We start from the raw sequence: 17,074 nt of genomic DNA on the forward strand, positions 1-17,074 counted from the left end.
ATTAGTTTCTCTTTTAATGTATGACTAACAAATAATTGATAATAATACATGCATGCGCAAGGATCAGTCTATTGTTGAAGCAAAAAAATCCACTGATTCCTATTTTTATCCCAAGGCAACGTTAAGTACTTCCACTCCATGTCCGTTTAGAAAATCTATATTACTCGTTGGGATCCCAATTATTTAGCGAAAAACAAATGAAAATTATTCAAAACAAGTCAATTTAAAAACAATGATAGACACACTGCTTTAGGTCGTAAGATAGACAGCTCACCTAGAATTGTGATACTGGCAAAGAGGGGGTAAAGAGGAGATTTGGTTCTCATGACTATATGTTCACATAACATTCATGGCTTACATTTTAATTGCATAATATTCAGAATATATAACCAGGCTGTCAACAAACATTAGATTTGAATCTTCATCTCGAGAGATCTTACAAAATCCACCAAAAGAATACTACAAAATTTGCAGAGATACAAGTTCTATAAAAATATGGCATGACCAATAAAAAAATTATGCCATACATGAACTCGCAATACACGTTTATTTGACCTCTTTTTGAAATTACTGTCTTTGTATCAAAAAGATTTAAAAAATCGCAATCAGGGAATCTTCTAAGCATCATTTGACCCACTATGCATACATCCATCGCACGTTCGTAATGATGCAATCCCCGAGGTTACAACAGCAGTACAGTGCACTTTCCATGAGTTCGTTCATATAGTAGGAAAGTACAACATTTAAAAGAAAAGTTAAATAAATCAAATGAGGGATTGCACTCCTAGTTGCTGCATCTCTCTTAATCAAATGAGGGATTGCACTCCTAGTTGCTGCATCTCTCTAATCAAATGAGGGATTGCACTCCTAGTTGCTGCATCTCCCTCAGCTTCCATGTAGGATACAATTCACCCTCGCCCATTTCTTCAGCATCCATCTGCTGCATTGCCCAAGCATAATACACAGTGTGTATATCGTCCTGTGACAACAATGCATCTGCATCGTAAGTATTTATACTACAGTCATCAACAGTGTAAGAATTTTGTATATATTATCACATGTATTACCTCTCCCCCTTGAGTAATTTTGCCACTTCTATCTCTCACACAATAAATTTGCTGTGTTTGGAACTACAAAATGGTAGAAAACAAAAGTGAATGTTGGAACAGCAAAATGATAGAGAACAGAATTGAATGATACTTTTAAAATGACATATCGATACTTCATATATATATATATATATATATATCAAACTGCAGAGCATACTGTTGGCATAGTAAAAGAATTACTTACTGATATAATAATAATAGGCACATTGCCCATTAATTTGGTTTCTTTGACTTCCACATCAGAAATATGCAGAATCTGTAAATGAAAAACAAATAAGACCCCTGAAATACCACTACCTCTCTATATGTTCAACGTTTAAGTTAGCAGCTATTGATCAATGCTAGAATATTGAAACTTGCAATTACTTAACCAAATACTCAATAAATGAAATGCTCGAAATGAAAAATCCTATCATCCCAATAAAAAGGCTTAAAATCCAACAAATAAATACAACAAAGGACAGAAAGAACATTTGAATCCATTAGATTCAAAATATTAAAGAACGTCCATATTCTGCAGTGAACAATCACTATTTTCTTGTGCATGCATCATTCTCAGACTCAGTGAACAATCACTATTCTCTTGTGCATGCATCATTCTCAGACTCCTTGCAAGGGACCATCTCTGTCGCTTGTGATCTTTCGCATAGCTTACTGTCTTTGCAACTCAGCGTTCTAAGCACAACATCACCTCAAGGCATGACAGATCCCCCCCCCCAGTCACTTGGGGTTCTTCGAGCTCCCACCTTGGGAGGGGTATAGAGGGGCAATGTTCTTGTATAAAATTGTTTTAGGATTGGAGGCAAACGGAAGGCGAGCTAGGTTGTTTTGCTGTTTTTTGCATTTTTCCAAAAAAAAAAAATTACCACATGTGAGCCCAGGCTGGTTCAGAACGAAACTGGCTGACCAGCAGATATGACCAGTACCATACCAAACCAGCCAGTTTCTGTTCCAGTTTGGCAGGTTTTTAAAACAATGGTTATGAACCTAACCTGAAATCTGAATTTAAAAACTACAAGAATAAAGGAGGAAATCTGGAGCTCAGAAACTAACATAAATCTGAAACTAAAAGAGCGTTAAATTCGGGTAAAACCAGCAGGTTACTGTTTGGGCAGTTTTTAAAACAATGGTTATGAGCCTTTTACGAAATCTGAATTTATAATTATTTAAAAATTACAAGAGACTAAAGACAAATCTGGAACTTGGAAACTAATATAAAATATGAAACACCAAGGTGGGTGGATGAGGTAATTTTTAAACCTGGAGGAAAATTAGTTTTTTCATATTCATGAAGCCTAGGCATCTTTTCCAACAACTTAGCAGAAGCCTATGGTCTATTCCAGCATCAGAAAATAGCTAAATTGCTCAACATTCAAAACTTGATTGTGATTGGAGACTCTATAACTATGTTGCACAAAACTTCTAGGAACCCAGCATTTTGGGCCGTACCCGTACCCGAAACTCCGAAACTTGACCGAAACTCGACCATCATGTAATCATCTATGAGAGATAATATAGACTTGTTTTTCCTTCTAAATTGTCATCTATGGGTTTTATTCCTTTTTTGCTTGCAAAGATATTGTGTTATTCACTTATTTATTTATATATATATTTTTATATATACATATATGACGTTTCCATTTCTGGGAGGTGACATTTCTAAACGTACCCGTTTTGGAAACTTTGAAACGTTTCGCCGTTTCGTGCAACTTAGCTCTATAATCATCATCAGATATGTGCATCAAAGAACTAATTCTTCAGATGTTAGACTTGCCCTCTGCTAAGTAGAATAAAACAACTCCTTTTTTCATTCTCCAAACTCAGCTTTTACCAGGTTCTGAGAACAACTACTTAGAAGCAGATCACTATGCCTCCCTAGCCACTTTGCAAAAAAAAGAGACCTTAGTCCTCAACAATGCGATCACATTAGAGCCCATTCCTTAATCATCACTTCATAACGTTTGTCAAATCAATATATTGGCACACATGCAACTCTATGATCACAGGCTTGCTCAAAGTGAAGAGAGGTGTAATGAGACATTCTATTAACTCTCACATAGTCCTCCCACAAGAATCACTGCATTTAGTCATTGGAGAAGGTTATGGTGAAAAGCGTCCAAAAAACTATCTATGTGATTGATCCGGAAAAGCTTTTTATAACATTATGAATCACAGAAGCTTGCACTCAGAAATATAATATAAATTTAATATATAATTCAAATAAAATTAATACGTAATTCAATAGAATAATTTGTAATGAATTTTTAATATATATAAAACAATATGTATATAAGGCAAATTATAAAACTATGCTGAGATTCACACTAAAAAGCAATAAAGCTTATTGCCTGCCAAAGCGTCATTCCTCTCTGTGCGAGTGCAGCTCCATCAATCATCTCTTAGCAGACACATTATTTACAATGGTTAGTTGTTGGAGGCACGATGGCCCTCATAACACACGCTGGATGTTTGCACTCGTATTCATTACAGAGGTAAACATTGGATATAGATGACTTTATCATACAATTCCTTCATCGACACGCCTGACAACCCAAACCGAATCAGTATGACATGTTAAATTTGAATTTAAACGAGACTTTAAAATTCAACGAGATGTAACTCCAAAACTAAAATACAGTGGACCCCGTACAGTAAAATAAGGCAGACGGAAAAAGAGAGCTTTATCAAAGCTGAGCCAAACTGAAGATATTTTGAGGTTTGCCAAATTTCAAACCTCAAGGTTCAAATTAGGCAACCTGTGACATTGCCTGCAAAATCACATTTCCCAAAAGACACACATTGTTTAAGTTCCTTTTTATAGTTAATGACACCACCTCAGTTTCTTTGTGATTTGCATGTTGGATAACTAGACTTTAGTTAATTAAAAAAAAATTACCATTGACATATACTTCCATCTTAACACGGACCCTTGACTAACAGAAAATGATAAATGACAAGAAGTCAAAATGACCCACACAGTAATAATGGTTAACACTAAAATGGGTTATATCTCAAAACATCTTAAAAGTCTCCCCCTCGAATTGCTTTTCCCCATGGACCAAAGCATTTGCAGTGCTGGGTGTTTCAATATTTCAAGGCACTATTTAGTATTTATCCTAAGGTACCATCCTCAAAATGCAGGGAAGTGGACAGTAATTTTCCCAGGAAAATGCAATACACAAAAGAAATTTTATAAAAAAAAGTTGTTGAATGGTCATCTGTAGATCTATTTGTATGGTTATAATGACAATGATTGGTGACACATGCCCTTATATATATATATAATACCAGTAGTCTAATTAATATTGATTAGTATTCTATTGCAGTGTTGCAAACATTCCGATTTATCGCAATATCTTGGCATGGCCAATGTTTGCAGATTTTTACCAATATTTTGGTGGTAACTTAATTTTGCCAATGTGTGCTGATTTTTACCGATATTTTCTCAATTTTAAGAATTTTTTGGTTTTCCGGACCCTTGCAGATTTTATCCTGATGCCGATGTTTGCAACATTGTTCTATTGTGCCCACTTGCCTACATCTATGGAGTTACAACACTATCCTGTCCATGTTGTCTACTATGTTCAAATGTGAGTGGCAGTTTTTCAGCCACTGAAATATAAGGAAAAAGCACATGGCCATATATATAACAACATTCCAGTGTCCACAAATATGTATGGTGAAACTAAGAGGAAGCCATGCCATGTTGCAAGGGCATTGGCTACCATTACTAGAGCATAGTCACATTCTTTGATCCCATGGAGGCAAGCTACCACTAGCATTCATTCCAGTACAATAGATCAATCTTATCCCTGATCTATTAAGCATTGTTAGGGATAAAAACCTTCAAGGTGCAAACCTTAATGTTTTTGCACCTTCAAATAACATTAACTACATTAAGATTTGCACCTTGAGGATTTTGGAAACCCTAGGAAGCCATTAAAAGTTGCCTTCTTTAGAAAAGCAACTCTTTGATAACACACTTGTATTTTAATGAGCACTGCATCCAATCGTCATTAAAGACAATGGTAAAACTGCCTGGTTTTTGGCCAAGCAACTTTTCAAGAAGAGAATTGGCAAGGTTGGTGATCTTTTGATAGTCAAGCTCGAGACTTGGAAGTATTAGCCAGATTTGAAAGAACAAGTTTTGGTTGACAACCACTCTTCCTTGAGTTCAGTTGTCTTAACTATCTGTGTGGTCAAAGGACTAGAAGTGAACTTGTTCTAAGGGGTTCAGGAAACATAAATAATATGCAATTGAATAAAGCCTCAAGGGCTTCCAAACAATCCAATTGGTTGTTTCGGCTTTCACTCTGTTTGTTAGCCATCAAGCCCATCAATGTTCTCTCTCCCTAGTCCAGTCTCCATGGTTTTGGGCAAGCTTCTTCTCGACCAACCCCAAAAAAGTATTTGGGAGTTACTCAACCCAAATGCCCCTTTTCTAATGAGGAAGAAAGAGTTAAACAGCAATTTTGGTTCTATCCTTTTGCTAAGTCAACTTGAGAATGGGCCTCGAGCCTATGTTGTTAGCTCCTCCTACCTCCATCACCTAGAAGTCTACCCTACTTGGCGACAACCTCCCATGGGTCATCGAACTTCATGAAGAGTGGTAGCTACTTAGAAAAAAGATCTTATTTATATAAAAGAGAAATAAATGTATATTTAAAGTACCTATTTTACAAGTTTACAAAGTTTGATGAGGCTCTAATTTATGTCAACCTCCACTTACAGATTTAGGTGAAAGTTGGTAAGATGGATCTTGAGTTGGCACAAATCAAGAGGTTGTTAGAAACTTAGAACACAGGGAGTGTCTCCATGCATAACAAAGCCAATCCCGCTAGAGGTGCATTCCCTGCTTAGTTCAACTCCACTATTGCAGATCTAGCAACAAGCTACACCATAAGTCAGGCAAAAATGTGTGTGACCATAATGAACATCAAAGTAGATACCGCCACAGCTAGACTGCTCCTCTTTTGCTTGAGCATGACAAATTTCCCCTAGTGGAGTTGGCCATTTCCATGGAGAAGCACCCTAAACAAGGGAAATGATGGATGGGACCCCACCCCACTTGTTAATAAACCAGCATTCAAGAGGTAAGGCTCAAATCCTAATGACCAAAATCCTCCTCCGAACATGAGATCTATTATGGTCACTTGATGTTTATCTTTTATTATGGTCAAGTGGACACCTTCCACGTATGTTTGATCTTGATTTCCAGCCCTAAAGTTATCTAACACTTTATATAGGGCGTGTACTATTATAAATTTTAATGGAGCCCCCGTGGCAAGATGCTAAATGCTAGCTTTTTGTTTGTGGCTGATGTTGTATGCAACCCACAATTTTTTAATAAAATGCAATGTAGATATCTTTTATTTGTAGAGTTAAAAGAGGCGTTATATTACAAAAACACACTTAACTTTATAAGGTAATATTAACATTAACTTATATTTTTCACATCACACTTGATTGGGACCCCAACTCCAAAATGCCTAGTGGTGGACTTGAACCCATAGGACCTCAACACAAAGAAAGTAGAAATTGATGTGCATTCCAGTTTTCAACAAACTTGATAGTTTTTTGACATTTGGACATATTAGGAGTTTGTGAAACACAACAATGCAACTTTTCTTTATTACGCCCCATGAGTTAAGCATTGTAGGATTGTGAGATTAAAACATAGGAAACAAACTTCAGCAAGTCAGAATCAAGAAAATGACTAGAGAATCATGCCCTAGTAATGAGATTGGCCAACTAATTACCAAAAAAGATTCAACTTAACTGCACTCTTTTGGAGGCCTAGGATGGTTATATTTATGCAATGATCAATTTTTTCATATAAATTCATATTTAAATCTTGGGTCTTGAGTCCTGACTCCTAATATGGGACATTTCAAGGACCTTTGTTCATTTTGGTTCCTGTTGCCTCAAAAAATCTATAGCAGGTCTTGTGAGAGGCCTTAGAAGACAGGCCAAACTAAGCTACAACAATGAGGCAGATACCACTATCACATCAACACTTCACCTCTTGCTCTTTAGTGGAATTTCATCACATGGGAGGCTTCCCAGTGTAGGTCACCTAAATTGTATTTTAGGTCAAAAGAATCAAACTGACAAATTTGACAGGCTTGATCAAGGTACTCAAACTAGGAACAAGGCTCAATTCTTTGTGATGGGGAATAGCATACATATAAAGAGGTTTGTAAGGTAAGACTTGTAGCCTAGGGTTTTCAACATATGATTCAATAATAGCACAATTCGGCATACAAGAGGAAGGAAAAGGTTTGCTTAAAAGTTGTGATCAACAACAAGAGCAACAAACCTTCAAATGACCCTAAGTTGAAGCCCTATTGCAGAACTAAGGTTTTTCAAGCACTAGGATTTCTTAGGGTTGATGACATCAACCCTAAGGAAGCACTTTCAACCATGCAAATTGTAAGACTTAGATGTTTTAAGGCCAAGCAAGGTGAAACGACTGCAAATCAGCGCAACATCCAAGCCCTAGTTGAATTCGGCTTTAAACCCTAACCCTAATAACTTGCCTTGGAGGGTTGAAATTCTAGGAAAGATTGAGAGAAAGATAAAGCTTTATAAGTTTGATCACCAAGATGGATGTCAATGCCTTCTATATACTTGGGTGATTGAGTCATAGGGATGTTGACAATGGAAATATCAAACCCTTGCAAGGAGTAAAAGGGAAAACCCTAGGTTTTCACTTGCCAACCCTAATTGTTACTTTATGAGGGGATAAATTTACTAGAGAAAATATCACAAGGATGTTCTCGAGGGAGTTCAAGATTTACCAATTTCCAAGTATTTCATATTAATATAAGCATTTAGACATGGAACATAGAAACCTTAGAAACATTTATTACAAGAAAAAATCATAAATGATATTCAACAAAAAGTACTCACAAAATATCCAAGAACATGCCTTTTCATCCCAAAATGACATCTCCACAACAAGCACTAGTCTCCAAATAACCAAAAATCCACATAAGGTCATATCTCCACAAAGCAGCGAAAGTACAAATAGCTGCACTGAGTTCTCTAAGAGGTCAAATTCCACACAAGTGATGATGAACAAATAAGAGAGGAAATCCTCTATTTATATGAGGTCTACCTCTTCTAATTTCCAACTAAAATCCCCTAAATGAGTTTGATTTTTGAGTGGAACAAAAAAAAATAGATTACAAGCCAACCCATTAGCTTTACAACAAGATATGCCAAAATAAGCCCACATGTGTGGGCCATAGGCCCTAAAAGGTGATGGCGTTGTGCCTTTTTCGGGCTCCAAATGCTCCATCGAGGAAAGATAAGGTTGAAAATGTCTCCAAGCATAATGACCATCCTCTATTAGAGGAAAATCCCCAAATCAAGCATCAACGCAACTCCAAGGGTACAAAATCTGGTTGGGTGCCACATGTCATCCCTGTGGGTGTCAAGTAAGCAACATGGTGCCTCTTCCAGCATTAGGGCTCCATCGGGTGCAACAAGCCCTACTCAATCATCCTACGGATGACCATCCTCAATTGGGCCCTGGATCATGACATGCCCATTAAGTAGTGTCAAGACCAGTCTAGGGCATGCTCAATCCACTAGTACATCATCAAGAATCCCCCATGCTAGGCAAGAGAAGCCCAACGTTTTGCCTCCTAGAGGTGCTATGAGAAAGTTATCAAAAGGCCCAATGCTCTGCCAAAAGTGGGCAACGTTGCATTTGTTAAGTCATCATACCCTTTCGAATGTAATGTATGGCCTAAGCATCATGTTGAGTAGGGTGCCCTTAAGTCCTTTGCTGCTATAGACCACCTAGCAAGACCAACTCAAACTCAAGTGAAAGAAACCATTCACTAGAGACTGAGATCATAAATGCATCTAAGTGGACCACACGTAAGTGTTAAGGCCATATCAATACTTTAAATTGGGATCGCCTTCAAATATCTAACTAGACCAAGTCTCGTTAAGGTGTTCGCTAACTTCGTAGGGGTGGCTAAGAAGTCAACCCTATTAGGTGCTTCCAGCCCCCAAGGGGGTGTGGCATTTCCAAGGTTAATCCTTCAATCAATAGGTGTTGGTGTAAATAAGTGGCAATGGAGGGGAAACACTTCATGGCCAAATGCCATGGTCAGTAGACCAACTAATGGGAGTCCACATCCTAGGTGTATGGATGTAATGGAGGGAGAAATCGTGGATGCGCAAGTTACCCTACTCGATCTGTTTTTTCCACCCTCCGGTGCGTCTTTTACTTCTTTTGATAATGCTTTGTATTTTGGTGCATAGCTCAAGGATCAAAACTTGCTCTTTATTACATAGCATTTAATTAGAGTAGTCTAAGGAGGGCACACTTTGGCCCGGAAAATAGTGGAAATTCTGGTAAGGTTTTGACAAAAATCCGACAGAGATTTTGGGAAATCTGGGTTACAATGGGCAAGTTTCAGGATTTTGGGCACCCCAGAGGTTTTTGATGGCATTGAGTTCATTTCCACCATCGAAAAAACGATTTAATCACTCTTATGGTTGGATTTTTTCAAAAAAAAATGGTAAAATTCTGGCCAAAAATGGCTTTCCAAGCAAAATTGTGGCCTCGATGGACAACACCCATTTAATTTACCCTTTAAGATGAGACAGTTTATTGCTCATCAGGGTTGGGACATGCAAGGGTTCTTTTTTATGAGATGGAGCATCAAGTGCTCATGAACTGGGTGATGGCCAATGAGGAGAGTCGAACTCATGCTAGGCTTTTACCCATGCGCCAACTTATGTCCCAGCCATCTTTTGCTGCATAAAAGATAAACTGCATCAACCTCTAGGGCAATATTTTTTGACTCCCCTCAAGGATGTCGATAAGGGGGTGGGTGCCAAATCCCAATGAACCAATGACAGTTAAACCTGAAAAATGGAGATGGTATCAAACGATAATAATGTGATATGGGAAGTGTTGAGTATGGTAAAGGGAGAATGAACACAATTTCAATCTAGATCTCCCAAGTAGTACTGCCCCCCACCCTCCTATAAATAATAACACTAAGGCTTGAGGGAGGTCTCATTGGACTAGGGCTAAAGATTAACCCCCCTAGTAATGTTAGAGAACAAGTTTACAGTCAAGATCGATTGATCATCAAGATCAACCCTTTATCCATACTAAATGCCCAAACCATTAAGTAAAAGCACTCGAATGCAAAATTATCGAAGTATCTGTTGAGTGGTTAAATTTTGCAGATTTAAAATTTAATTTCTGATATCATAAACCATAGAAGATAGTCGATGAATAGCAAGACACAGGATTTGGTCCAAGACCAGGGGAAAACCCCACTATGGGGAAATCGCCTTTTTAAAATGCTCTTCTATTAGATCGTCTTCAAATGTTCAGCAGAGATACATAATCAAAGTACAAAACCCCTTCTACAAATAACAGTAGTAACAACCCTTTTTTTATATGACAGCTTCAAAATACCACCACAAGCCTCCAAAGGCTTCCAAAACAAGAGCAGTAGACATAAGTGCGTGAACAAAGTGCACAAGTACGAGAGCTAAATACTGAGAGAAATATTCTCCAAATGCAAGATCAGAATATTACTAAAGCAAGGGAAATTTACCAGCAATCAAACTCTGGTGCGAAAGCAATATCAAGAATAGAATATCCCTAAAGCGAGATCAATACAAGAGCTAAATACTTCTAGTGTGAGAGCAATACCCAGTGCAATAATACTTCTCTAGAGCGAGAGCATTAATAGCAGCAAATAACAAAGGCAGAAACCACTGGTGCGAGAGTTGAACAAGAGTTCTAAGATTTGTCAATAGATTTGTCAAACGATAGATCTGTCGGATAATAGATCTGCCAAACAATAGTTCTGCCAGATAATAGATCTACCAAACAGTAGATCTGCTAAACAATGGATTTTCCAGACAATAGATCTGCCAAACAGTAGATCTGCCAAACAATAGATTTTCCAAACAGCAGATCTGCCAAACAATAGATCTACCAATGATGATAAGAGATATGCAAATCTGCAATAGATTTGCTACTGATAATAAGAGATCTGCCAATGATGATAAGAGATCTGCAAATCTGCAATAGATCTGCTACTGATAATAAGAGATCTACCAATGATGATAAGAGATCTGCAAATATGCAATAGATCTGCTACTGATAATAAGAGAGAAATTATTGATGCACGGCCTTGATCATCAATGCGAGAGCTAGATCAACAAAGCGAGAGAGAGAGAACTTGATGTGTTGCAAATGAAGGCTTCTCCTCAATATATAGAAATCTTTGAGGCAAAATCCCTTCCTCGAATTAAGTGTTTTGGAAGCTCCTAGAGTGATCCATTCGAATTAGATAACTTAAGTGATGTTATTTTACACGTCTAATTGAATCACTCAAGTGATTTTATTTGCACATGTCTAATTGCTTTATAAAATATTTTTGAAATAACTTTTGCTCTTATGAAAAATAATTTGCTCTTGAGAAATGATTCACTTGAAGGGTGAAAGGAGTTAACCACATAAAGTGATTTCTAGGGAAATTTCTCCCTAGTTGCTCAAAAAGTTCAACAATGGTAACCCACCTTCATCCAAGAGGAATGTTGGATGATGAGAGGTGTAATGACTAGTGTACATGGTGGAGGAACTGGCATATCATCATCAAGCAATGTTTAGGGCTTCCTATGGGGTTACCCATTTTGGTGGGTAACAGTTCCTATATCATAATTTCATACCATGGTCGATGGAGATTTGAATCTTAATGAATGATGATTGATTTTAATCATATAATATACTTGGATAAGTTGTTTTTGCATTGTATTTAGAGTAATTTCTCATGTCTAAACTAAATTCATTGCAGATGATACATTTTTCTTAAAAAGATATAGTTTTCTTGAAATCTATTTTTTGTATTTTTTGATACCTCAAGTCATTGTCAAGTTGACTCGCAAGTTTTCACCAAAGTCCAACTCAAGTTCAATTGTTCATCCAAAATTGAATCACATGTCAACTCAAGTTTGGCAACTTTTACTGTCGCTTTACATTAATGACATGTAAGATGTGACCAATATAACATATTTAAATGTTGAGTTTTGCAGCAAGGTGTTAAAACGTCTTAACAACTTAGGGATGTTGTAAATTTGTAAAGAGATATGGCGTATGTGAAAGAGAAAGATATTATAGCATTACTAATAAATTCCTTCTTTATTCTATCACATACATGCATTGAATGCAAAGGAGCGCCTTATTTTCCAACGCCTAGTCTACTATACATAAAATAAGGATACTGCTACATATTTCAAGACTCAAGGAACTCCCTTTCAGCTTTGTTCCACTACCTTGACCAAAGATACCTTGACCTCTTCATGAGAGAAACATTCAAGCACATATCTTAGTTTCTATGTGTCACGTCCCAATCAAACTTTCAAAGGGACTACCTCATACTTCTCGGTTGTCTCCTATGATCAAGGCAACAAGCAACAAGCAACAAGGAAAAATCCATGATTTGACCTAACCTCAAGTTTCCACTTGATCCCCCCCATCTAGAGGCCAAGTGACCTCCTTGCAACCCATGAGGAAACATCAATCCAAGGCATAGGGTGTATACCACCAAACCAAATTCAGGCCCTAGAGTCAAGCCCCCCCTCCAAGCACATTATTCTTAACATATATTCAAACAACCAAGCTTCCATCCAAAATTCCTTCCCCACAACCTTGGATGTTAGACCTTAAGAGAGATGGGTTTCCTCACTCTTAGCTCCTCCCAAGCACATGCAAATAAACCCTCTTGCCCCAACCAATCCTAGAGGAAATCATCCACTGGTGCATTGGCCCTTTCCCAATTATTGTGACATGAGGAAACTGTACCGGGGTCCCCTCACTCATCCTCTACAACTAGTACTAGCTCCAATAGGCCTTGACATCCTCTTGTTCAGCACTAAAATCCTTCAATTTCTAGCATTTTTCTTGCAGTTGCACCTTATTTTACATCCTCTCTTAGCTAGACATATAGCTTTTAGTTAGACACTTAGCTTTTTATTTTTACCTGCTTCAGATCTTGATCCAGGCATTGTTTTTGCACTACCATTTTGTACCTGACTTTTCCCTGCTTCAGATCTTGATCCAAGCATTGTTTTTGCACTAACATTTTGTACCTGCACTAGATTTACTCTTTTAGTCTCATTAACCTATTTTTGTGGCCATTTCTTGGACATTAATAAGATTATATCATCTTATCTCTACAAATGATTGTATTCACCCGAAATTATCAGAGAAAGGATATCCTGAAGAATATTTTTAAGAACATACAGTCTGAATTCCTTAAAATATTTCTATCTTTACAATTATAATTTTGCATATCCGAAATACCGAAATGACACAGACAAAGAGCCTGTTTCTGGTCAATAGAAACACCTAGAGACAATGAACCAACAAATTGACCTAGAAACGTTACTATTTTGACCAAAACCGATGACAATTTCTCAACCATTAAAAAACAGCTAGTAGGAAATTAGAAATACCTTGTTGTCAAAGAAAATGCCTTGGCTTTCATATGCCCTCCGCTCTGCTTTACACCTATCAATAACTTCAAAGCTACAATTTTTCTTCAGTGCTTCCAAATCGCCCTGCACATTCAATCAAAGACATGATCCATACATGATGCCTTAAGTGTTAGTTGCATCTATAATGCTCTCTGCTGGCACTTACCTTAAGGTAGGCCTGAAGGGTGGGCTTAACAATCTCCTGCACATCTGCTATGAAATCCGGCAATGAGAAGAGCCTACACAAGAACATTAGATTTAGACATCATATCACAATACTGCTGTAAAACAAATAACTAATTTCGAAAATACGTCTGAAACAAAGTAAACCATTATTAGCACAAACATCTTACGGGTCACGGCGACGTATTTCCTTATATGAAATTGCTGTGTCACTTTCACCAAAAATGGTCGCATTCAAACTGCATTTATAAAATTCAAATGGCTGTAAAATCCAAATATATATCTTATGACCCATGGACCTCAAAACATATATATATATATATATATATATATATAACAAAGCATATAGACTAAATAACACAGCATCTCAGAACAAACAGCACTTACTCTTGAATCTTATGAACAACAGGACTATCACTGGTCTCCCATCTCTCTCTCATATCTTCTGCTAACTATGAAATAGACCACATAACTAGGTGAGTGTGATATGTAATGCAAAACTTACAAAATAAATGTCTTCAAAGAAAAGCGCACATACATACCTCTTGTCCCTTTGCAACAGCTGGATGCTCACTAATCCCACTGACACGCTTGAACAGAGGGTGTACACGAGCCTACAATCATATAAACAATATTGTAAACTCAGAAGGAAAGAAAGAAACATACCAGGCTTTAACACACCTGCCGTAGACAAGCATGAGGAACATTAGCCAACAGCATCATATATATTATAAACAAATAAACAGATAACCTAAGCATATAAAAAAATATTAACAGCATACAAACAAATAAACCAACAACATGCTACCTTTTCTTTCAATTGTTCCCACTTTTTCCCCCAGCGAGTCTGCTTTACAGCTACAGGAACAACGCTAGTTGCGCTACTCCTCTCCTTGTAGGTTGATGCTGAAGCTGCATTCTGCATTCTTCGCCTCCTAGATGGTGTAGAGGTAAGTTCTTCTTTTACAATATCATAGCCCTTTTTAGTCACATCCATAATTTTGGTTTCCTTCAAAGACTTTAATGCTGCTGCAGCAGACGAGGAAGCGGTTGCTACTCCCTTTCCAAACTTGCTAAATAGTGTTTCATCTGTTTTGGTAGATTCTTGTGAACTAGTTGAGCCAGCACCCTCAATTTTTTCAGCTCCTGGCACAGAAGTATTGTCAGACTTAACATTATCACCTGCATTACTCCTAGCTTTTTCTGAAGACCCATCTGATCTGAGCTTGAGATTTTCACTTAACTCCTTTGCCTGCAAGGGAAGGATAAACAAACAATCAACATTTCTCATCTAATGCCATACATTTTTAAGACTACCTTCTCTGACAAGAACATATCATATGTTTACCTGTTCAGTTGCAGCTGAGATTTTATCCTTCATTGCAGCAGATACCTAGCCATGCAAAAACACTGAACTTAAGCTAGCCGCCGGATTGATTCATGAAGCATTGCTTCTTAGACCATTACAAAAGGCACCCACTTTTTTAACTAAATAATGAATTAACAGTGTCAGAAAAAGCCAGATTATGGCCACATGTCATTTGGGAACACAGCAAAATATTGATTGGAACAATTTAAACAAATCAAATAAACAGAGAAGGTGGTCAAGAAGCAGATATGGATTGGAAGTAACAGACAGCAGGAAGGAATGGTTGAGTTGTGACCATTCTAATTTTTTATAATTACTGGAATTTTCAATAGCTTGTTATTCCTCAGTTGCCATATTCATTGCCTTTGCTGATATCATCAATTACTCTTGCTGATTCACAATTAGTGTAAATTAATTTACACTAATTAAACCTGGATTATATGTGTAAATTAATTTTTTCCATACTGGATTAAGTTGATCTGAATTTTTTTTCCATATCATACCAACCTCAAGTTTGAAGTTGATAACTATGTGCTTGAACATCTGAAATAGGAGAAATAAATAAAAAATGTTCAGTCCACAGCACTTGGCATCAGTGCAAGTAAACACTGTTTTACACTGCCAAATTAAAATCCCCATTTCCCTCTTCTTATCCCCTCCCAAGCTCCTCGTGACTCCCACCCAAGCCTGTCATGTCAACCTGCTCTATTGCTACCAATCCATAGATAACATTAGCAAATCCACCACCAGTCCACCACTCTCAAGCCAGCAACAAACCAAGACCTTCAAGTAAATAACTAAAGATTTCCTTAATACCAGAAAATCTAGGTTGAATTAATTTTTAAAGATTTGCATTTTTTATGACATGTTTATTAGTGAATTGTTTCCACGCCAATTTTTTAATCCATTTTTTTCAAAAACAAACTTAATTCAATCTTGAGCTAACTTGATAATTATGTGTTTGAAGTTTGAAAACCTACAAAATGATGGTAAATCTGGGATGAAGCTAAATACATAACAACCTCCTTCACATGAAGTTATAACAGGCCAGAAACAACCCTAGTAATTGAGAAGCTAAATACTAAAGTACCACGTTAGCCAAAGCAGCCGTAAAAATGCTCCAGTTTATTTTAACACACCATACATTAACAAATGCTCCAATTAGTCCCGGTGTCATTAAATCCTCCCCAATTTAGACTATTTGATGACACAATTCAAAAATAATGTAGCTAAACTGATCAATACCACGAGCCAGTGGAGCACTTCAACATAAGCTTGGGCCATTGATGTTTGTCATCAAGATCAATGACAAAATCCATTGCCAAGCCAATGCATGCACAGAGATTAGATAGGCCAAAAAGAGACCACAATTTTCGAAGTTGGTACACACAACATGTGCAAAGCACATAGGCCATCTGCAAATTAAACTAGCATAGGTTTATATTTAATCTTAGATCAAAAGAAATAACTGAGCAAACTTTTACCCTCACACCTAAGGATGATTTCAGCCATCAGAATCACCAGTGAGTTTATGCAACAATAGAACAGAATCATTCTCTCTCAACTCTACCAAACCTTGGAAAGCTACCAGGCGAAAAAGTCAAGATGTGATCCCAAACAAACTAATTACATTGCTTCAAAGCTTATGATAGTTTTCTCCAGCTCCTAAAAGTTAACATTTTCACTAAACAATAGCAGAGAAATAAATCCTGAGTCTAGATGACATCACTATGAAGTTTGAACACTTCCAAATCACCTGAGAATAATCTATAGTAAACTCACCAAAAATGTCATAGTAAGTAATAAAGTACTTCAAAGTCCCAAGCACCCTATTAGTCCAAACTTGACAACAAGTAATAAGATGTCATACAAAATCAAAGCTTGCTAT

General features: G+C 37.1%; 1 protein-coding gene across 2 annotated transcripts in view; it reads right to left on the reverse strand.

Annotated features, from left to right (window-relative positions):
- Window positions 1-395: 395 nt before the first annotated feature.
- Window positions 396-17,074, reverse strand: part of TIM44-2 (translocase inner membrane subunit 44-2) — a 31,037-nt gene continuing 14,358 nt past the window's right edge. Inside the window, exons 5-15 of one of the 2 annotated variants that reach the window (XM_089394720.1) lie at window positions 15,166-15,210; window positions 14,626-15,069; window positions 14,360-14,431; window positions 14,205-14,269; window positions 13,988-14,056; window positions 13,801-13,873; window positions 13,614-13,718; window positions 1,294-1,365; window positions 1,068-1,130; window positions 805-979; window positions 396-762 (exon numbers count right to left, since the gene is read on the reverse strand). In XM_089394720.1, the coding sequence (XP_089250846.1) occupies window positions 848-979; window positions 1,068-1,130; window positions 1,294-1,365; window positions 13,614-13,718; window positions 13,801-13,873; window positions 13,988-14,056; window positions 14,205-14,269; window positions 14,360-14,431; window positions 14,626-15,069; window positions 15,166-15,210 (1,140 nt within the window). In that variant the 3' untranslated portion in view covers window positions 396-762; window positions 805-847. Of the gene's footprint in view, window positions 980-1,067; window positions 1,131-1,293; window positions 1,366-13,613; window positions 13,719-13,800; window positions 13,874-13,987; window positions 14,057-14,204; window positions 14,270-14,359; window positions 14,432-14,625; window positions 15,070-15,165; window positions 15,211-17,074 lie in introns of both variants that reach the window. The other variant, XM_089394719.1, reaches the window with a different exon arrangement.

This window comes from Pinus tabuliformis, chromosome 1_2, assembly GCF_031772625.1.
Source record: "Pinus tabuliformis cultivar Carrire ecotype Pingquan chromosome 1_2, CPIR1, whole genome shotgun sequence".
Taxonomy (NCBI): domain Eukaryota; kingdom Viridiplantae; phylum Streptophyta; class Pinopsida; order Pinales; family Pinaceae; genus Pinus; species Pinus tabuliformis.